The following is a 13565-nucleotide window of genomic DNA, read 5'->3' as shown; positions in this document are numbered from 1 at the left end:
CTTTTTTTTAATGTCCTTTGATTATTATAATAAAAGTTAAGGGTCTAAGGACAGAGGATGTAAAAACGGGCTATACAAATAAAATTGACTTGACTTGACTTGACTTAAGTTTATACAGTTTGTAATAATTTTTATATCATTGGAAATACTCAAAGAGAAAATGTATGATTTCAGTTTTTAAGATATATTTGTGGGTAGGACGCACTGTGGGTAAAATCTGATTGGCTGCTCCTGCTATGACCCCACACATGACTAATCATGTGATCTTCAGCAGCTCTTGCTAGGTTATTGCTCCACTCTGTACCTATGTAGCAATGACACAAAGCTTATTAAAGCGTTTTATTTTTTGCTTTTGATAAGATTGCTGCTTTGAAGACTTTATGAAAGTAATCTTCAAAACCATTACAGTAGGTAAGACTGATCTGAAACATGCTCTTTGCTCAGATTTACTGAGCTGCTGTTAGGCTATTAAGCAACGGAGAGAGCCATGAAACTCTCAGTTGACTCCAGATGACTTTTTCAGAGCTGTGCCACTGTGGTTAACACTGTGGATTCACCAAAGCCATGAAAGCCACAAGCTGCATGTCCTCATCTCTGCACTCTGCTGTTACCTCAGGCTGACTTTTGTTCACAGGCTCAGGTTTACATAACTCCACGGAGGCAGAGGAGAGGAGGGGAAGGGTGCAGTCCACTGATATGACTGTTGAACAGTGACTTGTGCTGTTATTGTAAAGCTCACTTTATTTTCCCTCCGCTGTCTGACCTCGCTGCTTCCTTCTTCCCTCGTTCTCTGCCACTCCCGTCTGACCCTCCCCCGAATTCTCCCCTTATTCTTCCTGAGAGTTTCCTCATCGATCTCAGATGAATCAACTGCATTTCTGTACTCTGACTCCAGAGTTTGGGAAGAAGGTGCATGGAAGTTGCATATGAGCAATCATGTAGGAATTTAAAAGCAGCAGCCAAGACAGGGTTGAAGAAAAAAACCTGACCCAGTCATTGAAAACAACCATTCAACTCCATCTGATAACTTTATCTCATACTGATTCTATTACATGCTTGTACACGTGAATGAGACAGAAAAGGCTGAAAAGACTTTACCCAACAGAGACAGAAAAAAAAAGCAGGACCGATAACGCACTCTAACATCATCACCGTAACACTCCCATTATCAAACTTTGCCTTAGCAACACTTTCGACCCTTGAAGGTTATAATCCCCATGCTGGACTTTGCCCCAGTTGAGTGGGCCCCATGTGTGTAAAAGTTAAGCTGTGTAAAAACACAGCTACCACATAGTGTCCCGGCTCACTCAAGACCTGGAGCTCCAGACAGACTTTGGGATTTTAATACAACAAGAACCAGGTGAGATGTTTGCTTAACTTAACTAACCGAGCAGTTTGATTTCAGTGGCTTTAACATGTACTGTATCAAGTGAAATATTCTCATATGTTCTAGAACAGGGGTGTCCAATATGTCAGTCAATCAACCAGTAGACCACATCATTTTTAGTCTATCATCCCTAATTAGGAATAAGCGGCTTAGAAAATGAATGAATGAATCTATCCTCCCTATGGCATTTCCCACTTGATTGACGTACATGGTGGCCAGTCTGCTTGAGACTAGCTACCAGCACTACTGTCCAGACTATGCAACCCTGGCTAACTCCATTCAGTGCAAGTCATGCGAGTATAGTGTCCATAAATGTGTTAAATGTTCCAGTTACTCATGTCACTTTGGGTGCAATACCATGTAAATACCAGGCATTCTGTCTGCTGTTCTATTTATCTGTGGGCTGTTCTGTTTATCTGTGGGCTGTTCTATTTATCTGTAAATAAATATATGTTTTGCATCGTTTAATGTAAGTAGATCATTTTTGACCTGGTTATTTAAAAAATAACTCACAAGTCGAAAAAGTGTGAGAAAATACTTCTAATGGTCACATCTCTGGAAGCAGGAGCAAATAAATAGTGTGGCATCACACTTGCTTGTTTACATTTACACAGCTGTCATTTCGCTGTGTATTGCTCAGTGCTGATCTGCTCCTCCACCGACCACATACTTGTCGGTGAAGTCTGAACTTCTTGAGACACCTCTGCATCTCTTTCTCATTTTCAGTTTTGCATTTCTGCAAGTCACTGTGGTGTAGGGAGGCTGATTTAGTTCATTTCCACATTTGCATAACTTAACATTTCTCATAGGGCCCTTCCCTTTTCCCCTATGCAAAGCACTTTGCTTGCATCTGATAGAAAATGAATAGTGGTAAACGTCATGTCATGCCTGATTTTCACAGTTCACCCTCTGATCTCTGCCCCTGTCAAACACTGTACTCTGACTGAACCATATCTTAGGTATTATCGCACAGCACAAAGATGTCGCAGAGGTGTTGCGTCACGTTTTGCCCTCATGAAAATGTAAAACAAATGATGGTGGTGCACATCATGAACCCGTAGCTGTATGAAATCTCCTCATAGCTCTTTTTTATCTTAATTATGATATGCTTGTTTATACCCACAGTGGTACATTTTTTGCAAATGATTTGTCAGCCTGTGTGCAATACCTCCTCAGGCCACCAGGGTACACACATTACAAGAGGAGGAGGTCTGAGACACCACCTACTGTATCTCCCATCTACAATGCTGCCCTTTCATAAACAACTCAACCTCTAACGACTCTCAACGATCGTCGTTCACCAGGGTTTCACCTGACTATTGTTCCCCAAGTGTCACGGGACCCCAACAATGGGCAAGTGAAACCAGTACCATTTGTAAACACACCCACAGGTACTCTGGTGATCACTCCCACAGAGGTTAAATACCCAGGTCTTACTCCACTGTCTTTGTCTAGCTAGTGCAGACTAGTGAGACTTGTTGCATACGAACTGATGAAGCACCTTGGATAAGAGGCAAAACGTCTTCCCAGACAAATACAAGTCCAGTTGCCTACGATTCAATTTGCCCAGAAAAAAAACATTACAAGCCATTTCTCTGGCATTACAAGCTACCCATTCAGGTGAAATATTATTGGTTTTAAGTAGGAAGTAATGACTTCTATCTATTGTTTCTCTCAGGTCATGTCCAGCATTATCCCAGCACTCCTGGCAGGGCTCTGCCTCCTGCTGCTTCAACCCTCTTGTTGCGGCGGCAGCAGGATTCTGGTTGTGCCTGTTGACGGAAGCCACTGGATCAATATGGAGGTGATCCTCCGACAGCTGCACTCAAGAGGCCATGAGATCACTGTGCTGCGTTCGGCCAAGAGCTGGTACATTCCTTACAAGTCTCCCATTTATACGTCTGTCAACGTGAGCATGCTGGAGGACGAGTCAGACAAGGACTATTACAATAAAATGCTTCAGAACGTGATGGAGTGCCGCAAGTCGCTGACGTTTACACGCAGCTTCTGCCAACGACACTTGATCACATCCATGTTGGCGAAGGGCCACGATATCCTCGCCAGATCAGCCGCTACGATGTTGGATGACCCTGTTTTTATGAAGAAGCTTCAGGACGCTGAGTTTGACTTGATGTTAACAGATCCTGCTCTGACTCTAGGAGTGCTTCTGGGTGGTTACCTCAAGCTGCCGATGGTTTTCAATGTGCGCTGGATTAATACCGGGGAGAGCCATTTCACCATAGCTCCTTCTCCTGTCTCTTACGTCCCTGTACCTGGAACTGAACTTTCTGATCGGATGGATTTTCCAGAGAGGATCAAGAATATGTTGCACTATTTTTACAGTCTTGCAGAACAGTACTATGTCATTAACCCCACATACTCAGATCTCATCCAGCGCCACTTCCCTCCTGGAACGGACTTGCTGTCTTTGGAGTACGCAGCCGACATCTGGCTCGTGAGGTCAGATTTTGTGTTCGAGTTCCCCCGTCCCACGATGCCCAACGTGGTCTACATAGGAGGGTTCCAGTGCAAGAAGGCCAACCCCCTTTCTTCGGAGCTCGAGGCCTTCATGCAGAGCTCCGGGGAGCACGGGGTGGTGGTCATGTCCCTGGGGACATTTGTGTCAGCGCTGCCTCGTGACACCACGGAGGCCATCGCCGCTGCTTTTGCCGAACTCCCTCAGAAGGTGGTGTGGAGGTTTATGGGCGAGAGGCCGGCATCCGTTGGGAACAACACCCTGCTGGTAAAGTGGCTGCCTCAGAACGACATTCTGGGACACCCAAAGACCCGCGCCTTTGTGGCTCACGGAGGCACCAATGGAATGTACGAGGCCATCTACCACGGCGTTCCCGTTCTGGGCGTGCCGCTCCTCTTTGACCAGTTTGATAACCTACACCGGCTGAAGGTGCGCGGGGCAGCGCAGATAGTGGAGGCCAAGTCAGTTACCAAGCAAGACTTTCTTGAGGCTCTGAGGGACATCCTGGGTAATCCCTCATACAAGGACAACATCCAGCACCTCTCCCGGCTACACCACGACAAACCGATATCTCCCATGGACACCGCCATCTTCTGGATTGAGTATGTCATCAGGAACAAAGGAGCAGCCCATCTGCAGGCAGCAGGTTTCAGCCTGCCCTGGTACTCCTACTTCTGCCTGGATGTGGCTCTTTTAATCACGTCCATCATTGGAGCCTTTGTCTACTTTTCAGTCTGGGTCTGTCGGATCCTCTGCTGCCGGAGGTTCAGGAGAAAGATGAAAGCAGAGTAACGGACACGAACATAACCCATGCCAAGTGACTGCATGGTATTTTTCAGTTCAGTAACCGTAACAATTACCACTCAAGCATATGAGCTAAAGAGCAGCTGACACTTTGCTCCACTTTGTACACATTTCTGCCTCATGTTTTAAACTGTGAATTGATTAGAAATGTTATCTCAGATGCAAACACACTCATCCGCACTTTATTTGTATGTATGTATACTGTACATGTATGTATTGCCATGATGAGAGTCACAAGGTCAAAAACAACTGTTCCTTGCAGCTGCTACAAATAAAGAGGTTTGGTAAAATAAAGAGGTAGTGACTGTGTTGTTACTTCAGATGAAGTCTTATGGTAATGATGCAAAATGTATTGCTGCAATTGTAGTTACTTCATTGTAGTTACTTTTCTGTTTGATTGACAGGTGAATCAGTAGGACTTTGTCTTCATGTTGTAGTTGCATCAGTGAGGTTGTCAGCCTTTCTCACTGCAGTTTCCTGCATGATCTCCATTTTGCATGACTCTGTAGTGGCACCCAGACTCAGAGTTTAGTCTTTAAAGATTAGACCCTGTTTGTACTAACCCTGTTAGTATTGTACATTACAAAGGGTCAATTCTGAAGGTCAAATGGCAGTAATTCACATCTCTCCATGTGCATACTTACTCTATGTACAACTCTGTCTTTCATGGCCAATTCCTGCAGAGAACAGAGGACTTCCTGCATTGTGCAGCCAGCCTGCTGCAGGAACAACTTATCATGCTGCCTTTCTACTGGGACCTTCTCCAGGAACACTTCCCTCTGCAGCAGCTCTGCTGTCTGCACAGGGCACAGCTGATTTGTGTCTCCTTGCATCGATCTACACAAGAGACCTTTATGCAGAGTTCTGGCGAGCATAGGGTGCTGGTAATGTCTCCGGGGGCTGCTGAGCTTAATAGTGGGTTGTACAATAAATCACAGATCAGTGACATTCAAAGGAAACAAAGTGAGTGATTAGACCCTCCTCCCTTTGAAACCATGTGGTAAAAATACTGACTAACACCCATTGTCTCAACATGCCCATTCTTCAGCCACACAATTTCAATTGTGTTTAATGTTTTTCTCCATGTGCCTGAGAAAAATTAATCCTGGACAGATTTAATAAATGTTCACCATCTAAACCATTAATTAAATTAGTTTTGGGGAGTGAACATATTCTGTTTTTATCTGTCATGTTTTCTAACTTCTGCATTTGCTTTTATTGCACTACAGGGTTGTTTATGCTCTCCTTCTTACTTTCTGTGGTTCTAATCTCATCTGCCAATCGACCCTCTTTCGCAAATCAGATATGTGCACACACACACACACACACACACACACACACACACACACACACACACACACACACACACACACACACAACTTCTTGGTTTTGCCCCTTAGAAGGGCATTGCATGCGCTTGCACTCATTCTCTCGAGCCTAAGTCTACCACAACCTTAACCATGACCTACGTACACACACACACACACACGCAAACAGTAACACAAATACACTTAATGGGTTTACTTAGAGGAAACTTAGTTTGTGATAGCCCATAGTATGATCACATAAACAGACTTCTGTTTCCTTGAAAGATACTACATACTGCATAGAAGATAAGCAGATACATGTTTATGTGTGTTTAGTTTCAAAACACACATAAAGCTGCAAAATGAAATTCCTGCACACTTGCATATCAGAAATATTCAAATGTGTTGAAAAGCATGTTCCAAGGCAGCATACAAAGAGGGGTTAATGTGTTTGATGGCACAGAGCCAACGGCAATCTAAAGGGCATTAGTGGCCACCGTTTATTACAGTAGTTCCTCCCCCTCTCAGCCTCTGTCCACCTCAATCATCCTCCCTACTACTGGACTAAGAGAAGGCGAGAGTGTATGTTTTTGTTCTGCGGTAGAAAGGCGTTCTCCTGCCTCAGGATGTGGCCTGTAAAGCTGAAGAAGTGGGTTTCCTGTGGAGGAAACGATCACAGAATAGACAAGGCTTTGGCGAGACAACGTGTTCCCAACATTTTCTTGAGCGCAGGTCACTAAGCTGCAGACCGGAGCTGCGACCTTCAGTGGAACAAAGTCGGGTCTCACGGCTCAGAGAGGTGAGTGAGAGAAGATGTTTAGATTGTGTTAATGGTTTAATTCGTCTGCTGATAGTAAACCATCTGAGAATGCACATGTGGTCTACTTTCAGGAGTTTCTCCTGATGGATCCTGGATGCTTTGCAACTTGGTCGACCGACAGCACAAAACCTGGGGTGGACCTGTTGCACATGAGAATGAAATTCTGAATATTACACAATGGACAAGTGAAAAGTAGAGGAGCTGGACTTTTTATCTTTTCATTTGCTTTGAGTAAATGAATGGGTATTTCTACACCCAATCATCAACCGGCGAGAGTGAATCCAATCCAGATCTCCTCTGGTCCCCCATGTCTGGTGTTTGACCGGCAGAGACATGTCCAATGACAGCTGCAACCTCCCCTTGGACACGGACGCGTTCGGCCTAACCTGTATTTATGGCGTGATCTTCTCTTTGGGTCTCCCCAGCAACCTGCTGTCTCTCTGGGGACTGTACCATCTAGGCCGTTCAGGCGGGGGAGGCTGCCAGCTGGTCTTCATCTTCAACCTGCTGCTGTCAGACCTCCTGCAGCTGCTCACCCTCCCACTGTGGATCCTTTACCTGCAGGGCGGACACCGCTGGCCCTACGGTCAGCTGACCTGCGAGCTGGTCGGCTACGTGTTTTATGTCAACGTTTACGCCAGCGTCATGTTCCTTTGCCTGATAGCGCTGGACCGCTGCCTGGCCATCGTGTACCCGCTGAGCAGCCGCAGGGTGCGGACCGTCAGGGTGGCAGCGGTGTTGGGTGTAGCGGTCTGGACCCTCACCTTCCTGTTCTGTTTGAGCGGGCTGCTGCCATCAGTGTTTGACTCTGACAGACTGCTGTGCCTGGAGCAGTACCCCGTCAGTCCCAGATACGCCCACTTTAAGATCACCACCGTAGTGCTTGGTTTTATGCTGCCATGTTCCATACTAGGGTGAGTTAACCCCAAACTCCCAGTGAGGATGCTCCTCCAATATAATATTGAGTCTTAAAGGGATAGTAGCATTTTTTTTAAAAGTGGGGTTGTATGATCTACAAATAGTACTTTAATTGCAGTAGAAGACTCTCTGCACTCCTCCCGTTAGCAACTGCTGATCGGCGGGCGCTAACCCTGGGTGGAGGGATACGTGAGTTGGTTAGGTCCAAATAAAAACTGTGTTTTTCCTGCACTTTGAGGGGTTGGAAAAAAATGTATTATAGCAAACAATAGAACTGTGTATTTTTTTTTCAGGTAAAACCTCTTTTAGGCCGCGAAAATAGGCAGTTTCTTTGGGTCTGTTCACAACACTGTAAGTTATAAGTCTCTGGGCAGGGCTATGGGCTGGCGTTGCTAACAGGAGGAGTGCAGAGAGTCTTCTACTGCAATTAAAGTACTTAGGGACTATTTGTAGATCATACAACCCCACTTTTAAAAAATGCTACTATCCCTTTAAGGCCTGTTCATGTAAAGGTTATATAATTAAGAGACTATTTCCAAGAATGTCTTTCTATATCATCAACTGTCTAATTTTTGGAACATCAGGTTGAACTAGAAAAAGCATTTCCAAGAATGGAAATGCGTGTGAATGCTGAAAGCAGCTGAACACCATTGCTGAATGAGCTGCAGAAATTGTTGAAACAATGCTGAATTTCAGCATTCACAATAAGAAAATAGCAATATTCCTCTTCCTCTGTCTCTTTCAAACTGTAGCATGAACTCAAAAAGGTGAATGTAGTTCAGGGATCATCAAAGAGGTCCTTGTGTGACTGAGTCTGTTTTTTTCAGCTGACAAGAAAACCTCAGAGTTTCCTGTCTTTAAGGGACTTGCTGTCACTGTCTGAATTCTGATGTGCTGTCTACGTTCTCATCTTGCATTTCTGCTTCCTCCCTCAGCTACACTTCAGCCCACATAGGGGTGACGCTCCGCAGATCTCCCTCCCTGTCTGACCACGAACGCCACAAAATCGTGGGGATCCTCGTCGTCATCACCGTCAACTTCATCGCGGTCTTCGGGCCCTACCACCTGGTGGGCGGGTACAGGTTTGTGTCTCTGCTGCTGACCGACGAGCCCTGCGGCTTCGAACGCTCCATTTTTCTCGTATACCGCCTGTGCTACGGCCTCACCAGCCTCAACACTCTGCTGGACCCCCTCTTCTACATCTTCCTGTGCCCCGATGCTCGGCTAGAGCTGCAGAGGTCCCTGCCCTGTTTGGGAGGGGGGCAGAGCGCCCGTAAAAAGATGAGCTTCAGCACCAGAGCTCATACAGACACACAGGGGGGGAGTGAAACTGGACACAATAACCTTCTGACTATATAAATTGGGATTAACCACAGACTTGAAACAATTGCCTCACCTGGTGGACATTGATGTGTACTGCACCTGTGCAGTGTCTACGTGAATTTGTTTCCAAAGAATACTATCCTTTGTAATTGTCTAACCACTGATGCAGGAGCTGATGAAAACAAACATTTGTGTGAAGGACAGCAGTTGAAAGGTGAAACATTACTTCCAATAACCCCAATACTTAAGAATTAACTACACATGCATCTCAATGAATTAGAATATCATGGGAATTTCCATTTCCAGTACTTCAATAGCCCCAACCAAGTATTGAGTGCATATCGATGGAGATACTTTACAGAAGGCCAACATTTCCATATCAAAAATGCTTTTTTAAAATTTGTCTTTTGTAATATTCAGATTTTTTAAGATATTGTATTTTTGGTCTTCATTAAATGTAAGCCATAATCATTACAAGTAAAATAAATTAAATAAATAAAGACATTAAATGTTTCATTCTGTGTGTAATGGATCTATATATTGCATTAGTTTCACTTTTTGAATTGAAACATTGACATATACTTTTCAATAATATTCTAATTTATTCAGATGCACCTGTACAGATATGGCAGGTTACTGTTTCATACGTCATAAAGAATGGAAACATTTTCAATGACCAACACCTACAGTGCCTTTGAAGTAAACACATTTAGTTGTGTTTTTGACTGAATAGAAACTGCTCTTGATGTTTTTTTTATTTTATTTTTTTACCGTTATTTTTTACAACAGAATGAAATAAAAAAAAAAACATACCCAATGACTTCTTTACTGGAATGAAACAGCTGGTGTGAATCACACCGGAACATAAGCATGACTCTCTCTTTCTCTAACTGTGAGTAAAGTGTCACACTGCAATACCAGGGTGTTACTTGTATTTATCTTATCGTTTTATTGATGTTACACAATGCTACCTCATAGTATCGGAATAAAGACTATGAAAGGATTAGGAACACCAACGAAGATGTACAATGCAAAACTATTCATGAACATATGAATAGGCATTCGCTGCAGTTCCCACAGCTGCTGATAACATCTGGTGAGAGACCACATGCATGTGACTCACAGCTCAGGCTTTTCAAAATGGGCAAGATCTTAATCTACACATCAATTAAACAGGTTAAAAAAGAACGGAAGAAAAAGAGAATACTGTACATGTTTGGTTTCCTGTCAGCAATTTGTTTGAGAGCAGCGTTATGAGCACAAACCTGCTGTGAGTTTTTAGTTCACTTCACTAGTTCACTCTCCCAGGTAATTCTGATTCAATCCTCAAATATTTAGTAATCTTTCTTTTCTTTTTCTAAAAGCTAATCAAACATGAATTGCAATGAATTCTAAAATGATGGCTGGAGGGTGTGGCCAGCACAAACACTCACGGGTCAACGCTGAGAGAAAATGTAGAAATTTGCTTATACAGTACTTATTCCAAACTTGTGTTTTGTGTATGCATGTGTTCAGCATAAATGACACTTAAAAATCCCATATTATAATAACATTTTCACATCTTTTTTTTTTTTACTATAAAGTAGCTCTCAGTTCTATATACATACTTGGGCCTCAGTTTACAGAGAAATGCGCACAGTCTGAGCCTTAAAATGAGCCGTCAGCACTTTAACTTGTGAACTACTTTGCAATGTCACCACAAAACAGTCACACTCCGGGCCATGATCTGTTGCCACTAGCGCTTCAAAGAGACACCTCAGGGATGAGTAAAAATACACTGCAATGGTTCTTAAACCCACACAGTTTGTGGTAATTTGTCAACACAAGTAAAATCTTAGATATGGGACCTTTAAAAACTCTTACCGATGTTTCAAATTAAAAGTCTGCTACAAACAACATGAGTGATTATCCCATGTGGGCCCCTGGAGGGCTTTTAATTTGAAACATCTGTGTGATGCATTGAGAAAGTTTCAGAGTATCAACTCAAAAAATAGCCAGCATGGAAGCAGCAGCAGATAGTTAAGTATGAAATGAGTCTTATCTGTTCTGCTGGAAATTACAGGACATCAGGCACATAAGGCACATAAAAGCATCAACATCAACTTCAAATTCAAATTCATGGGGAGAGTTAGAGAACTGTGGTTTTTGTTCATTAATTAGTACATTTTTCAGTACTTTCATCCTTCACCTGATCCTCTCTCAGGCTCACAGTTGTAGTCGAACCTCTCCTCTTCATCGAAAACTCAGCGTTGCTGATGGAGCCGCGCATGGTGCTGCGGCGCCGCGCCATCTCGAACAGATCCTCCGCCAGGACGCTCTCCATCACCGCTCCCAGAGAATGTCTGATCTTACCGCACAGGTCGGGGCAGCTGAACACGTACAGGATTGGGTTGATCACGCTGTTGAGGAATCCGATGGTTGCCGAGACCGGCAGGGCCGCGGTTGCCGTTTTCTGGAGAGAGCTATCTTTTGCAGACATCATCTCTGCAATGATGAAGAAGTGGTACGGAGCCCAGCAGAGCACAAAGGTCACCACCACGGCCACCACGAGCCGGACAAAACGGAAGGAGCGCCGGCACTTTCTACGCACCAAGGTGGCGTTCACGGCCGAATAGCTGAGGATGATGATGAGCAGTGGGATCAGGAAGGCTAAGAAGAGCTTCATAAAGGCCAAGCCCTCCTTACGCTGCTTCTTTAGAGCTGCAAGGTCGTATGGTGGACTGGGGAGAAAGGCCCGAGTGTAACTGTAGTAACACAGAATCTTTCCTTTATAGGGGATGGCGTCACGGTAGATGTAGAAGGGGACAGTGCAGAGCATAGCCATGACCCAAATCACCGCACAAACCCTCTGCACTAGCCGGATGGTTCTGTGGTTCTGGGCCCAAACGGGTCTCAGCACCACCAAGCAGCGGTCCATGGAGATCGCCGCCAGTAAGAAGGCGCTGACGAACATGTTGAGAAAGAAGATGGAGGAGTGTATGCGGCAGAAGGTGGGGCCCAGCGTCCAGGTGTTGCCGCGCGCCATGTAGAGTGTGAAGAAGGGCAGGGAGGCCGTGGCCAGCAGGTCGGAGGCCGCCAGGTTCAGGATCCAGATGCTGATGACAGTGCGGCGGACGTGGAAGCCCACTATCCCCAGGATGAGGAGGTTCTCGACGATGCCAATGGAGGAGACCAGGCCATGGAGGGAGATGGTAAAATAATTCATAGAGCTCAAACCATCCGACTGGGCTGTTGTGTTAAGGCTGGTATTTGCTGTTTGGTTCATCCTGAAGGGAGTAGCCTGGATCCTTAACTGCACACCGATGAGATCTGTCAAAAGAAACAGAACAGGTATCTTAAAGGGATAGTTCACCCAAAATTGAAATTTCACTCATTATCTACTCACCCTCATGTCGACTAAGGGCAGGAAGTTTCAGAGTCCTCCGTGGCTTCTCTGAGTTACAGGGGGTCTCGGCGTAGCAGTGCATGTCCATATAACGGTTGCAAATGGATACCAACTGTCTTCGTAACAAAAAGACACACCAAAAAACATCCAAATACCTATTTAATTTTTTTCGGGACAATTTCGCATTTCAGGGCTTCAATACAAGACGGACATTACATACATTTGGATGTTTTTTGGTGTGTCTTTTTGTTACGAAGACAGTTGGTATCCATTTGCAACCGTTATATGGACATGCACTGCTACGCCGAGACCCCCTGTAACTCAGAGAAGCCACGGATAACTCTGAAACTTTCATTTGGATAGATGTTTTGAAGCATATGAACATGCTGCATATATGATATCGGCTTACTTACACTTTGATCTTCAGAAAATCTAAACAACAATTCATGAACCTCATCACATAGACAAATACGTGCTCCAATGCATGTGGTTATTCTTATTATGCAAAAATATTTCTTCTAGACACATATACATTACCACAACCAACACAAACTAACAGCTAAAAAGGAACCAGAAAGCAGAGGTGTGAAAACATCAGGGTGTTACTTTAACAGCTGACAGCAGGCTACAGCACACACTCTGTTGAATTTGCACTTTTAAAATCCACCATGTATTCATTCTTGATAGATCAGTACAAAGAAGTTAGATACAGATGTGGAATTGACGGAGTGGGGATAGGATGGGGAATCGGCAAATAACTAAAAACCAATGGCACACATGTTACTAAATTTCTCATGGGTTGTCCAAATCAGAGTCAACTCATACTGCGTACAAACTATGATTTTACCAGAAACAGCTGATCACTGCAAAATAAAATACAATAAATCATCAGTATATAACGTAAATCAACGCCATAGCAAATAATCGACATCTCTGAGTCAAAGGTTGAAACTTTTACATGACACATGTTTTTCCACACAGGCTCAGCTGACAAAGAGAACTCAGCACCTCTAGAAAACCAGAGCCCCGATGTCACTTGATCATATCGCCGTTTCCTCTGAGGAGGACGACTTTCTTGTCGTCGCACTGGAAGTCATTGGCATTTTCTGGTGTTAGTGGGTGTGTGTCTTTGGGGAGCAAAATGT

The 13565-nt window shown here is 44.3% G+C and overlaps 3 protein-coding genes across 3 annotated transcripts; 2 read left to right on the top strand and 1 right to left on the bottom strand.

Moving 5' to 3' along the window:
• Nucleotides 1-340: 340 nt before the first annotated feature.
• ugt5g1 (UDP glucuronosyltransferase 5 family, polypeptide G1) lies at nucleotides 341-4955 on the top strand. Its single transcript, XM_083992896.1, has 2 exons — nucleotides 341-1360; nucleotides 3066-4955. Exon 2 carries the CDS (start codon nucleotides 3069-3071, stop codon nucleotides 4653-4655), a length of 1587 nt encoding a protein of 528 aa, XP_083849022.1. The 5' UTR covers nucleotides 341-1360; nucleotides 3066-3068; the 3' UTR covers nucleotides 4656-4955.
• A 1800-nt stretch (nucleotides 4956-6755) lies between these two features.
• Nucleotides 6756-9846, top strand: LOC311001437 (G-protein coupled receptor 4). The gene is made up of 2 exons (XM_083992524.1): nucleotides 6756-7708; nucleotides 8648-9846. The coding sequence occupies exons 1-2, from the start codon at nucleotides 7128-7130 to the stop codon at nucleotides 9069-9071; spliced, it is 1005 nt and encodes a 334-aa protein (XP_083848650.1). The 5' UTR covers nucleotides 6756-7127; the 3' UTR covers nucleotides 9072-9846.
• Nucleotides 9847-11105: 1259 nt separating this feature from the next.
• LOC311001582 (prostaglandin D2 receptor 2-like) lies at nucleotides 11106-12246 on the bottom strand. Its single transcript, XM_083992667.1, has one exon. It carries the CDS (start codon nucleotides 12238-12240, stop codon nucleotides 11188-11190), a length of 1053 nt encoding a protein of 350 aa, XP_083848793.1. The 5' UTR covers nucleotides 12241-12246; the 3' UTR covers nucleotides 11106-11187.
• Nucleotides 12247-13565: the final 1319 nt, after the last annotated feature.

This window comes from Trachurus trachurus (genome assembly GCF_905171665.1).
Source record: "Trachurus trachurus genome assembly, chromosome: 18".
Taxonomy (NCBI): Eukaryota; Metazoa; Chordata; class Actinopteri; order Carangiformes; family Carangidae; genus Trachurus; species Trachurus trachurus.
Note: the sequence above shows the minus strand (reverse complement) of the source record. Positions and strands in the feature narration are given on the sequence as shown.